Source organism: Grus americana, chromosome 4 (assembly GCF_028858705.1).
Source record: "Grus americana isolate bGruAme1 chromosome 4, bGruAme1.mat, whole genome shotgun sequence".
NCBI lineage: Eukaryota > Metazoa > Chordata > Aves > Gruiformes > Gruidae > Grus > Grus americana.
In genome coordinates this window covers 82,271,532-82,285,960 of record NC_072855.1, presented here as the reverse complement: position 1 = coordinate 82,285,960, position 14,429 = coordinate 82,271,532, and the positions used below count along the sequence as shown (strand labels likewise).

Here is a 14,429-nt window from a genome sequence, read left to right as displayed (position 1 = left end):
CCTTTCAGAAGTGTTCCTAGGCTTTTAAGGGCAGTACCGAACCTACGCAATTAAAAACAGTACACGATCAACAGGTTTTTAACAAGTTGGACAACAAAAGACAATTAGGCAGCAACTCCAAGTCTTTTAAAACATTTTAAAGAGTGACAGGAGCCTACAGCCACAAACAGCCATCAGCAGAAACAGCACTGCTTACAGGGAGTAAATGAAAGCCTAAATGGGAATACTTAATAACGCACCGCTTAAGGAGACCTGCAGAGTCGCTGTTACCACGTTTGTTTATTTAACAACTGCAAATATTTTATGACGTACATCAGTTTCACAAAAAAGTTAAAGTTCTCTGTTTAGTGGTACACAAAAAAAGCTTTAGAAACTTTGAAGTCTAACAAGAAATGGAAGTGTAGTTCAGGAAAGTGCACTTAAAAGCTGAATGCCAGCAATTTAAAAATAGTTTTTATGCTCTTTAGTATTAGGTGATGCCTTAGTCACAAATGTAGCTATACAGTTTCCTTGATTTTCCTTTCAAAATAAGCACTATAGGAAAGTAACGCAGCAGCCACCCTTTGCGCTTTTTTTCCTTTCGCAGCTTTCGCTCACAGTCACTCCCCCGAGTCACACGAAAGCGAGCGTGGCTGCTGCGTTACTAAAAACGCAGCAACTCCAAGAGATACGTGATGTGTGCGAGCGTGTGTATATTTTATATATACTTTTCATATATAAAAATACACAATATAGTATAAAAAACTCCAGATAAACTCTTATTCTCACAGTAGCAAATATATCAACTTATTTTCACAGTACTTGGTTTTACTAACTGGGACGCCCAGAAGGATTACAAGTCGTGCCCTCCAAAGCTGGCATTCACGGGTCCCGCACCGGGGAAGTCAGCCCGAGCGACTGCGCGCGTCTCGAGGCCGTCTGAGAGTCTGCAGAGAAACACGACTACCGTCTCTGTCGTCAGTGACCGCGGCCGTTAAAGGCTCGGTAGTACCTTTTGGCAGAATCTCTCTGTCGAGCAGCTGATGCTAAAAGGCCTGTGGTTCAGTCACTCAACACACTGAAAGACGAGCTGTGAAGATCAATCGGTATTTCCTGTTGGAAGGGAAGCGTCAGTTCCTTACCTTGCCATTACGGTCTTCCCAGACAGTACGGTACGTGTCTAGCGCAGCAAGGTCTTTCCCGTACTTCACGTGAGGCCACGGTACGCTCCGTGGCAAGCGCACGCACGAGCATGCACACACACCAAATAAAGGCAAAAGGACATCACGTTCCCAGACAGTACCACGTTTCGTCCCTGTTGAATAGCGCATCTTAGCCGAAATTCAACCCAAACTCGGGTTTAGTTGTGTATAAACAATACATACCACGCAAAGTCAACTTAGCGAGGCATACTAATCTCTTTTCAGGCACAAGAAATAATTTTAACTTTAGAAACAAAAAAGTTACATTTATGCTAAAACCTGTTTCATAACTAGAATACTGAGAACAAGGTTTATTAAGGCCATTAGAAAGCAAATATCGTCAGTCATAACTCATATGCAGCCAGAAGCATTACGCCAGTTTTAGAGTAATTTGGGTTTACAGGCTGCTTTTATCTCGTCTCTTAGTTTCTGCGTGCGATCTCACTTCCGCTTTCCTGTGCTGTAATATAACCACTTACGGACCCTCTGCCAAAAACCAAACCGACCTGCCACACAAGGAAAACCTGTAGCGCTCCTCAGCCTGAAGTCTCGGGGTCAGCAGGCAAAAACCAAACGCGTTTCCTTCTGTTCTTAATCTACCTGATGTTTAGGCCCAGCCTAAACGCACGGCCTTTTCCCTCTGTGTCCCACAGAGCGAGGAGCTAAGCCCCAGCCCATCGTTAACCCTTTCCTCCCCCGGCACCAGAGGGCCGAGCAAGCCCTGCAGTTGCCTTTCCACCGGGGAAAGCAGCGGCTGCGTGGCTTCAGCGAGGGCCAGCCACGTTTCAGACCGAGGGTCAGTTGCCTCTTGTTTTATTCTCGTTTTGTTTCTGCCCACCTGCCCCATCTGTGATACCGTCCTGTTCCAACAGCTCCTTAGGCAAGTAAGTGACAGTTCAGAAGGAAACGGCAGGAAGGCAGCTCGTAAGCACGTGCAGAGGGAAAAAAAAAAACCAACACCACAAAAATAGACAAAAAAAGACAGTTAACCTGAGTATCCGAAATGCTACAAAACTTGGCGTGCGTTTCTCACCGCCTTTGGCACAAAACCCCAGGTGAGAACAGTAGTTATAAAGCCTAAGAAACTCCTGTGCAAACAGAGTTGAAACATTTCTACTCATAACCTCTTAAGAGCTTAACTTCTAAGCCCAAAAAAGGCGTACTGAACAAAGCACAGCTGTAGGATCTCGCGTTCACCTTGTGAGAATAATGAAAACGAGGACGATAAAGGTAACGAAGGTATGCAGATACGTATGAGCTACTGTCAGATTCTAGGACTAGAGGAAGCAATCTCACATAGATCCGAGGGAACGTTTCATCAAACCAACCCTCGAAGCAGTCAAGTGACTTGTTTTTAACGCGGTCTTTTCAACAAATACTGTAAAGGATCCACCCCCTGCCCTCAGATCTTGGGACAACTGTATAACCAGCAGGAGAAGTTGGGGGGGGGGGGGGGGAGCGCAACCCAAAATACTTCATTTTACCTTCAGCGAAGGGGGAGGGACAAGGAACACACACACACACAACCAGGAACGCTTATGTCCTCCATATACGAACATCCAATTATCTACTCACAAGCTCTCAGCAGAGCAGGATATAAAGTTGAGACGAGCCGGTTTGCCGTAGAAAAAAGGCAAATTGGAGCGTCCCGAGTCATACGCGCTCTGCAAACGGCGTACGTGGCTTGGCGCACGCCGCGAGGCAGCGGAGAAGCCGTTCCACCTACGCGCGCTGCTCGTACAACACGGTAACAAAATCGCGTCCTCGACGAGCCTGTTCACGTCACCTTCCAGTCACCTGCTGGCACCGCGCTCCCAAGCTTCGGGCCACGTCTCGCGCACCTAACGTCTCAGAGGTACCGCGCGGCAGGAGAGAGTCCTGCCCGTAAGGCTTCGTGGTGTGAAATGCAGCTTACCGGTACAGTAGCCATCAGCTTCTGCGAGCTACCTGCTGCTTACTGCTTCTGCTCTGAAACAAATCCACGTTCAGAGAAGTCTCTTCAAAGCTCAGTGCATTTAGCAAAACTTTCTTATAAAATACACTTAAGTACAATAATAGCTTCATCAGAACTTAAAAGAACATTAGGTTACAGTCATTTCATAAAATTACTATTGTTTTAAAAAACAACAGGTTTGAAAGAATACACGTTTTCTTTGCAATAAAAATCCAAGAGGAAAAGAAAAGGTATTTCTCAGACACAAAGCCCACTTTGTAATCAGATCTGATGGTTACATCTCACAGTCAACTATACAAGTCATCTGGGATACTCCATACGTGCCGAACGATTTCCTCGTGTAAACCAGCCTCTCATCCCAGCGTACTGAGTAGTCTTCAAAGTGCTGCAAACACTGGCTGCATCCCTGCCGGTTTACTCCCCCACGTTCAGGCTTCTCGTCTCGCAAACCATTATATTCTCTATATCTTTAGTTTTAACTCTAAACTTCCAGTTTGCTTTTTTACATTAATGGCACTTACTGTAGAAAAAAAAAACAAAAAACCAAAACCCAAAAAACCACGAACATTTAGGCACACAAAAAAATAATCTGCCTTTCATCTCTGCCGCTGCATAGATGTCTACCAGGTCCCAAGCCACAGCTGTGCTCTGGAATTCTGGGCCCCAGCCCCTCGAAGACTTAGCTGCTTTATTTTCATGATTAATAAAGGTAGTTTTCACCTAGGAAGCAAAGATGTGACTATTTCCAGCAGATCCATCGGGATATTAGTCGTACATTTCGGTTCTTAGGTCTAAGAACCGAGACGTGGAGAACCAGCACAGTTCCATCAGCCTCCCTGTACGGATGCAAAAAGTTTGTCATGCGTTCTCTGCCCGTCCCCCTCCCTCCATCTCAGCACGTCACAGAGGACTGAAAAGGCAACGCAAAAGCACAAAACGACAGTATGTTCCGAGCCTAAAGTCTGTGATAGACAATGATTCGTATCCGATTTCTCTTTTCACTCTGGGAGCATAATAAAATGATGCTCCTTGTTTGTTTTTTACTATTTTTTCTCAAAAAAACCCCACAAACCAATAAAAATTTGTCATCATTCTTAATTTCATCGTGCAATCTGGCCATGCCTTCTTGAACTTGAACAAGCCGTACGCCCCAGGTCCCTGGCAATTCAACCAGATAAATTACTGCACTGATTAAAACCTCTATGAAGTAACTCGGAGAGGTGGAGGGGGGGAACCCATTGGAAGCTTTTACTGTTTGGAAGGAAACGGAGCTGCTCCAAAGGGATCTAACTCTAGCGCCTGCTGCTGCTGGCTCTGCGCGCTCTGCACGACCAGTTCCGTGAACGGTACCGCACCAAAGTCATCCGTTTTCAGCCCGTCGCCACCGTGAACGGCTCCGTGCAAGGAGCTCTGCCTGGGTCTACCAGCCACTACCACCGTGCCGTGATCCCCGCGGCTGTCACCAAACCCTTGATGCTGGGGGTGCCGCATCAAGTCCGGTGGGTGGAAGGGTTTGGCTCCAAAAGGATCCAGCAGACTCTCATCTGCCTGCAGAGGGTTGGTTCGATCTTTGCTGTCAGTCAGCGCAACGCTTATGTTCTCTTTGGAGTCCGAGATGGTCAGGAACTCGTTGCTGCTCTGCGAGTCCCTGCGGCCGGCTTTCTTGTGCCTGCGGGCTCTCTCGGGGGTGCGGTAGCTCGGTTTCAACACCTTCTTCGTGGAGGTCGGGGTGCCGTGGTGGCGCTTGCCGTTGCTCTTTGAGACGTCCTGCTTCATGCGCCTTTGGCGGGAAGAGAGCTTCTGCAGGTTACGCTGCTGCTTCACCTTCTGCTGCTGCTGCTGCTGACTCCCTGTGATCTCTTCAAAAGGAACCAGCCCAAACAGGTCCTCTTTACTCCCACCGGTCTTGGGGAGAAGGGAAGGCTGAAACGGGGTGCAGCCAAAAATATCGACGCTCCGTGGCGAGGTGGGGGAGAGCAGAGGCTCCGTTCCCGTCACCGGGCCGTCTTGCTGAGACACCTTTTTGCTGAAGGGGGCTTTTGTGAAAACATCAAAGTCATCCTGCTCTTGGTTCAGGCCGGGAAAAGCCATCGGAGAAGAGAGATCTTTGTCCACCTTCTCTCTTGCCTGAGGCTGCAGAGTAAAAAAGGGCACGGCCCCAAACACGTCAAATTCTTGGCCAGGGTCCACCTTGAGCGCAGTACTCGGCACCTCAGACAAGGACGTATGCATCGAACCGGGTTCTTTGATTTCGCCGCTGCCCACACCGTCTCCGAACCTACCGCTCAGGAGCCCTTCCGCAGATTTTTGCTTGGTACGATCGGAATCGGAGTCGGAACTTTGTTTCTCTTCCTCCTCCTCTTCCTCAGAGTCCATGAGGAGAGGTCGGTGGCCTAAATTCTCCGGTTCTGTATCATTGTCATCATTGAAGTCTCCATTGTCGCCTTGCAAGACTTCTTCATCCTCCTGTTCTTCTTCTTCCTCACTGCTCTTGGGAGAAGGAGGATCAGATTCAAAATCGCTCTCCGACTCATCGCCACCTTTTGTCACTTGTCCCTCTGCAGTCTTCCTCCCTGGCCGGGGATCTCTAAAAGCATGGCTCAGTTTTCCAGCCTTGGCCGGGGTCCCTAAGTTATTTCCTTGACTGCTGGCTAGGTTATCCACTTGTTTTCCAGGGGAACCTGCAGGTCCGAAGAAAAATGCAAAACAAAACTTGAAACACACTCTTAAAGTCAACACTTACTCCACACATACCAAGAGGCGATGCAAACATATTCTGTATTTACTGAGGGAAATGAGCTAAAATCAAAACAAGTATGTCCAACAGCACTCGTAAAATTGATTAACGGCCAGACCTTACAGCTTTGCTCCTTAAGCACAAGAAGTTTAGAAACACAATACTAGTATTTTGGGGGCACGGAGCAGGGACCAACGGATGCAGGTGATCTCCAGAGCCAGATTTTCAAACGCACTCATCACGCAGCCGCCCCTCGCCAGGGAAACAGGAGCCAGCGTGCTTCTAAGTTTTGTGTTTAGGTTTCCTCATTTGTCTTTTTAAAGCAGAACACCTATTTCTTGAAGTGCTGCTGCTGCTGCTTTGCTAGTCTGCTCTGACAAGCTTATTGCTCTAGTCACTAAAACAGCACAGGCAAAAGAAAAGTATTTAGCAATTTCAGGTAATTCACTTCAGATCTCGGGTACCGTTTTGGAACGACGACAGCCCTCGGAGGGCTCGGCTGCCCTGGCAAATGCACCTCGTTGACAAACACATCCCTTAGGGCTCTCCAAGGCTCACCCGCCGTGCTAAGGTTTCTACCCTGGCGTGGCACTACCGACGTATTCAACATAGTTCCAAAAGGGAAACGAGTGAACGACACCATGTCAGTCCCCGGTCTTTGCTCTCCCAAGCTTTGACAGCATGAGACAATTCTACGCAAAATCTCCGAGACAATCAGGTTCCTCTAAGGTCTAAGAAAATCGGGGCCTGGGCAAGAGAGAAGTTCGTTCCTGTCCAAGCTGCAGGGAAGATTACGTGAGGACACCATCTCTGGCCTGCCTGGAGGGCACCAACTCCTAACAGGAGCTGAAGAGGTGGGACTTGGAGCCTGCACCAGCCACCACGGAGACGCGGCGTGTGGGGGTTTTGCCTCAGTAGCGCGTTCAGAGGCATACAAAGGGAAACGGGCAAGACGACAGACAGTCCCTGCGGGGAGATCGCAAGGTAAAGGGCTCACGTAACTCCATGGCAAGAGAGAAGCAGGGACAAGGATGTTTTCCAACATGTCTCTTGGGTTGAAAGCCTCCCTCCCTTCCCCCCGCCCCGTGAGGACCAAACCCCTAATTCTGACTCATAAACGCCCCTGAGAATTAACGGTGACGGTCACTGCCATTCAGGCATTTGAAAAGGTTCCCCCCCGCCCCGCCGTGCTGCCCCTGGGTTCAGCAGAAACAGCCTCTCTCCATCAGGGCCTTCCCCACGAAGCACACGCTGCGACAGCAACACGGCGGAGCTTGCAGTTTGGGGCGCAGGGGTGGGGTGTTGGTTTTGTTTTTAAGCAATACTTGCTGGTCAAACCTATGCTTAGAGAATGTCGTCTTCTCTAGTGACCCTGAAGCTCCACATTCAGCCCCTTCTCATTTCTACTGTAGCAATTCGGGCAAAGCAAGTTATTGCCTTGCGAGAAGTGTTTTCTCCTTGGTTTCCAAGTCGAATCTGTTGGCTCAGTTTCTCTAGGGGAAGGACGTTTATCCATTCATTTTACTCCAACACCTCCATCCCCGCTATTGACTATCCGACAGCTAGAGCCAAGAGAACAGTTCACTAATGGCTCTTTCGTGGGGTGGTTGGCTCAGAGATACCGGGAGCAGTAAAAACTTTGCGTCAGTAAACAAAGCAGATGGCAAGAGCCCGCAGACCAGCAAACCTGCCCAGCGCCACTGCTTTGGTACGGAACGGCGCCCAGCAGACTTAGGCACAACAAGCATCTCCCTGCTACTGCCCAGAGATGTTTTCAGGAGTGTAACTGACTGTCACGCTTCTATTTGAAGAGAACGAGCAGGAGGAAAAGCGAAACACTTGGTGTTGGCTGGGGAAAGCGCACTTGGAGTTGAGATGTCCTTTTCTCTAGGACACAGATCACACGGCAGCCACGCTGCTTTAAGGATGTTTAATCGAACACGTAGCGCTACTAACAGCAACGGTATTTCACCTCTTTGCAGGCACAGAGCAACTACCGAAAATGTGCGAGCATACTTAGAAGCGAGGCTACGATCACAGCCGCTGCAGGCTGAATGTTACGTGGGTACCAACCTGCAGACGGGGACCAGAACTACGGCAAAGCCAACCGCGTCGCCGTGCCTGCCAGCGAGGACTCGGACTGACAGCCAGCGGGTGCTTGCCTCAGGGCCACACCGAGTTCCCTTTGACCGCCTAGGAACATCCACGGACCCCGCTTCGCACCTGGGAGATACGGGTACCAGGTTCTTACACCTCCAGCGGCTGACACAGCGCTGGGGACGGGGCTGGTTGGCATTAAAGCGGTCGTTAACAGGCTCTGCGCTAGACCGCTGCCCCTCTCACCTAACCAAACACCCTACGTTCACGGCTTTGTTAAACCATCGCTGACATTTCATCGGCTCAGTGTGTTCACGGGATTGAAAAAGCTGGGGATGGATGTGTGCTTCAGTCAGTGCTCTGTAAAACAGCCAGAACCCAGCCCGTGGCTCTCCTCTTCTTATACAAAATAATTTCTAAGGTTCTTTCTTCCTTCACAATGAAACGAGCATGCAACTTGCAGGCCAAGTCCGATGTTTTTCTTTCTATGCTCCGCTTTAGATCCGAACACTGAGTTTTACAAGAACAGTTTCTTGCTTTTTTAAAGGGAATTAATAGTCGATTCCTTCATCCCGTAGCCATTTTGCTCTTTTGCAATTACACTTTAAATAACGATAAAAATTCTGCTGCAATGTATTTTATGTATGGATTTAAAACCAAGACAACCGGAATGCCTAAAAACATCGGGTGATTAGGGCTTTGAGCAGTTTCCTCTTTGCTTCTGGTGTCAGATTGCTTCTTATCTACTGTAATTTTAAATACTACATATTTGCTTTACCCACGAAATTACAATCTGGATTATTTGGCTGCTGACTTTAGATTTCCCAAAGGTACAGCCTTCACATTGCACTGCATAACCCCCCATCTTCCAAATCCTGCCGTTTCCAATATTTACTGAAACGCTAATGTTAACATAAATGCAATTAGATTTAAAAGGGGAAGAAAAAGGACGTATTTCTAGGTTAGACGTTACTTACACAACAAAAACCCCAAATGTTTTGACGTATGTCAATATCCACGAGTTTGTGCTCCCGAGGAACTTTTATACCTTTACGCATAATTTCCGTATGCGGAAAGTAATTTGTAATTTTTTTTCTCAAGGCAAGAACTGAACCACAGCATGTCTCACCGACCTGACTTACCAGCAGGTTTAAATAGGATTTGTTAATTGCTGCTGGAAAACAAAGCGCAAAGGACACCGACGAGACAAACCCCGGCCTCTCCCGCCGGCTGCTGCCTCGCTGAAGGAGTAATTCAAGGGACGGGATGTTTAGCCCTCAGAAGCGGATCTCTGGACAGAACATGCATCAAGCAGGACTCGGCACTACACGTCCAAACACTTAAGGCCGTTTCCCGAACCGTGCTCAACCTATTAGTAGCGGCACACGAGCCATTCCCACATCTCGTAGTAGACCCACCTATAACTGTCACTCTTGCTGGCAACACACAGCAAATGATTTTGGGAATCAGTCATCCCGACAATCTGGTTTTTAAGGAATCTGTATCAGCATGCTAGATTTCCTTTCTCAAGTCTAACAAGTACCACCTCTCGCAGAACTGGGATGAAATCAGGAACAATCCACCAAGCCATCGCACTCACTGGAGATTTACGTTCTCTAGTAAACACGGAGACCGCCTGCACGCTACGTATGAGGCTACGCACGCTTCGTTCGCTCACCTGGAGCTCTGAGCCCCTCTTCCAGGAAATGCTGAGCACCTTACTTATTGATGTGGAAGGCGCCCGAAGAGCTAGCGACAGTACTGAGGAAGCGAAGTACTTGTTCATTCCCACAATTCTTCCCCCGCAGCCACCTGTCTTGGCACTAGTTGGCTTGGCAGCCTTTGTTCTGAGGGCAAAGGGCTCGGGCATCGCACACCGCACACGTCGCCCTGTTTGAGCCACGGTGACAACGACACAGCACCCGGGAAAGGAAACCTTGACCCTCCGTATCGGTAAATGCCTGTCCCCGCACGTGAGAAAACATTTCGTGACAAATCTCTGTTCTGAGGCCGCTGAAAGATATTGCGAGCATACTTATTTTTCCAACTGCAACATCATCGCAGCGCCAGACAATTAACTGCTTCAACCCCCTCATTTCCCAACAAATGATTTCCGAGCAGGGCATTTCCTGCGTTGCCAGCGCTGTAGCCCTGACATTCCTCCTTACGCACCGTCTCCTTGCCAGAGTTATGAATTTTACTTCTTTACCCCAGCAGGAAATGTATGGTCCCGTACGTTGCACACCCCCAAAATGACCAAAAATACTATCAATTTTGCCGGGACTAGAAACTCACAGGCTACATTAACAGCTCCGTATTACCAAGGCTTCAGAACCAGCGTGCATGACCCCACGTGTACAACTTCATCAGGAAAGCAAGTGGCACATGCCCGATGAGCCCGGGAGCTGCAACGGCTCCTGCTCCATGGCTTTGAAGAAAGCACTTTTATTTCTGAAGTATTTCCAGAGTGGTGACCTCACTGCTCCCACATTTGTATTTCTCAGGAAACAGCAAGTATCTCACTTGCTTCTTCACTTTGTGTCGAGGCGGTGTAAACAAACAGAGCTTTCTGCTCCAAGCTGACGTTAGTCTAAGATTCCAGTCTTAAGCACGGTGTAGTCCACCACAGGCAAGCTTTGTGGAAGAAGCTGTCTCTGCGCGCACCTGCTCTGCTGCCACATCTTTGGTTTAGTCCCACTAACAGGGAGAGAACTGCAGGTGTCGGACACCGAAGACACAAACACATCCTCCACTGAGCTAGCAGTTGTAAACACAACAGGAAAATCTTGGTTTGTTTTTCTACACTACAGTTCCCTCTCTTTCACTCTTAAACAAGTTGGTAAACTAATGAAATAGAGAAAGAGCACCACAAATAGAAATGCTGTCCCAAGAGGGAAGATTCCTCTGTTAATGACAATTTAATGCTCTGGCCAAATAGGTTTCAGAAATGAAGTGTTCTGTCACCTTGATTTCATGCAATCTTCTCAGCCTCAACCGCTGCAGAGACTGTCCACATCCGTGTTTATAAAAAAAGCTGCAAAATGTTGAGTAACATCTGTTTGTAATGTACTGTTCAGATTACTACACTTCTAATCAGGTTTGCATCTCATACAAGACAATTGTTCTTCCCTCAAATGCAAGCCAGGTGGAACATCTTTAATCATATAAGAAGATCCCAATCTTCAGGAAATTTTCTGTTCTGATGTTCTTTTTCGAGACATCCGATTATAAGAGGATGAATTCCCTCTAACAAGAGCAGTAATTACATGCCTGCTGCTGGTTCGTCATTTTAGGGGATGGCGGGGGTGGCCAAAGAGCAGTGCATAAGGGCTTTAAGCCTTCTTTGAATTGGTAGCATACTGCCACCATCATTTCAGAACAATTTGCCACATGTCAGGCCCAAGGATTACGGGCATGCTGCAACTAAACCTGCACTATTTCTTTGATAACAGCCAGAGCAGCAGCTGCTGAATATTGTAATAGGGATTTCAAGTGCTTACCACCTTTATTGTTAAGGAAAAAAAAAAAAAAAAAAGAAAGAACAAAACACTTCTGCCTACCAGCCATTGATTAGATACTCTTTCACATCATTACTCTACAAGTTTAAAAAAAGAAAAAAGGTTAGAGGTGACCATGATGGCTCTAAGATATGAAAAAAAAAAAACCAAAACACTGCATCACATTGGAGACAAAAAGCACACCACTGGCACAGCCCACACATCTCGTTTATTCTTATGATAAGTGAATAAGTTCAGGGTACTCCGGAAGTATTATCCCAAAATGCTGAGGGCTGAAGATGATCTCGATACACCCGCATTCAGCAATAACTGAAACCTTGGCCAAGGAAAGGTTACAGAATAACATAGGCAGTACATTCAGCAAGTACAAATATTGAAGTGAACTGATTTCAACTGTCAAGTGACCTAAATTAGAACAGCGTACAATAGCCATAGCCAGTTGTGGCTCTGGGCATCTTTCAGCAACGAATTTGAGAATATCAAAGGCCGAAGAAATGTGAACTGATCGCATGAGCTGGTTTCGTGTTGTAGAGGAAGTTGGCTCAACTCTTCTTGTTGCTCCTCTTCTCAGGTCTGTAATTTCTTGCTAAGGTGCAGTGAGCTATGTTTCATTTCAAGCTCCAAACTGCACAGTGGTCCACGGGCTCCCAAGCCGCAGTACCAAAATTTGCAGTGGTTCGAAGCCATGTCGGCAGCAGTACACAAAAGAAGTACCCAAATGCACAGCGGTCACCCGCACTTCCTCAGGCCAGAAGAACGCCCTTTTCTGCTGCTACCCAGGGAATGCTACACATCAGCTCTTGCAGCAGGGACATGTAGCGTAAAGCCTCCAGCCCACGTCCCTTGTACTCCTACCCGGTTCTCAGCCAGATCCACGGCAGGCACTAGCGAGTTACACACCATGCCACAAGACTGCTATTACTGCAGGACAGACACCTATAGTAATCCTGTCAAGACACTACCAAGTCTTCGAGTGCAGCAAGTCTCAAGTCAAACGGAAGATGCTGCAGAACAGAACTTGCTTTTGTCCCAAAGTCTCCACGCAATGAACACGCATGCGGTGACCAGGAAGGGGTGACCTAGGCACGTACAACTAAGAGCAGTGCCTCCATCAGGAAGCACCGCGTCTACGGTAGAGAAGATGAGCTTTATCAAGATTCAGTAGATGAGTTAAATAGAGGACCTGTACTAGTACCTCTTCCCAGTGAGACAGGCCAGAAGTCAGCTCATGGAGATTCTCCAGAGGCACAATGCCTCGCCGACAGCTTCAGGTCAGCACCTGACAAAATTCCCGTCACGGTTTCGCGACGTCTCCACTTATCACACAGTCCATCCGCATCATTGTGAGCATTACCTCAAATCCTTTATTACTTCTCTGAATTCCAGTATTAGGCTGAGGGAAGCAAAAAGCAATCTAGCCCCAGTTTAATCCCAAAAAGAATTAGGGTAAACAAAGCCAAAGGCCACAGAGCACAACTCAACAGCCAACCGTACTACATTCGTGACATTTCCTTCTTACGATGCGAAGATAGCAGAAAACGCATGTTGCTTCTGAAACATTCAGCTTGCTGTTAACCAAGGGAGTTAGAACACAAGCTGGTCAACACACACTGGAATCTAAAGCTTCCATTCCAAAAAGCTGAGCACAGGAGCCAGTTATTCCACCGGCACCATCCAGCACTTCAGGCATTCAAGAATCCGAATCTGTTTTCCACTTGTTAGGTGCCTGTCCTAAATGCCCCATTACTGACTACTCTAACTCTGATTTCTCCTGTCTTTTTATGAAAAAGCTGGCAATGTTAGTTTTGGTTTTATCAAATTGAGCACTGGAATTCTTTCCCAAGCCAGTTTTCTTCGCCAGCCATCTCGAGTTCTAAGTCATTACTATTTTTCCACAAACAGATAGCCTTAAAATAATGTGTACGGCTAGTTAACCTGTAGGACCTGTGAGAAAACTTTTAATAGGATACACAGCAAGGGCGAGTAATGCTAAGTGCTCCTACACTGTTCTCCCATCAACTACAATAAGAAGCCCCGAGTAACACCTTAGTTCATCACGCAGAGCTATTTGCCCTCCGCGTAGCATGTCAAGTGACATACACCACGTTGCTGGCCCTCCATTCCCACCTGAGAGGAATAAGAACAACAGCTGTGACAGACAAGCAGCCTTAGTCCATCATGTTCCAGGTTCTGCTTCCCGGGATCCTCGCAGCAGCAGCAGCCGCCTGCAACATGCTCTCAGCTCCATAGCAAAATCCCAAGGGCTCACAACTCGCAGCACCCCATGCTCCTTTCCTGCCCCGATAAAAGGTTTCCAGTTCCAACCTTTGCACCTGCCTTGCATCACCTTCCCGGACACATGTAAAGGTACCTGATAACACTTATTTTGCTGGACTACCAGCCCCTTATGTTAAGCTGTTAAGTCAAAAGATGATACGTGATCTTCAGCCTCTTGCTGTTATCTCACATCACGTTATAGATATTCGCTAAGTGTTTAATCAAGTGTTCCTTTCAGCAGGGAGCCCTTAAGCCTCCGAAACAGAAGAAATACTCTGGGTGACTCTACTGAGCTACGGGCCATGTACAACAACGTTTATCAACCCAAGATCTGCGTCAGAGAAAAAAACAGGAGCAAAAGACCACAGTTCCAACTCAAAGGTGGTTAATACGGTAGAACACATCTTCAATAGCAACTGTTACTTTTCAAGAGAGGATTTTTTTATTTATTTATTTTAAATAGTCTGTATTGATAACATCATTTTATTTCATCATAATGGAAGAAGTCAGAATTCCGTAGTCAGAACATATAACCACGTATAAACACGAGAGCGCTTGTGAGCATTAAGCAGCCCTAGCCAGCGATCGTCAGGAAGGCAAGATGAAAGCGAAAGGAAACACAGATGCTAACTTAGGTTGAGCCCAAGCGATTTATTTTAAGGCGT

The 14,429-nt window shown here is 47.4% G+C and overlaps 1 protein-coding gene across 3 annotated transcripts in view; it reads right to left on the bottom strand.

Annotated features, from left to right (window-relative positions):
• Positions 1-255: 255 nt before the first annotated feature.
• The window catches only part of BMP2K (BMP2 inducible kinase), a 56,382-nt gene continuing 42,208 nt past the window's right edge, over positions 256-14,429 (bottom strand). For 2 of the 3 annotated variants that reach the window (XM_054824451.1, XM_054824452.1), the window contains one exon: positions 256-5,816. In XM_054824451.1, coding sequence (XP_054680426.1) covers positions 4,384-5,816 — 1,433 coding nt within the window. In that variant the 3' untranslated portion in view covers positions 256-4,383. The remainder of the gene's footprint in view (positions 5,817-14,429) is intronic. The other variant, XR_008576925.1, reaches the window with a different exon arrangement.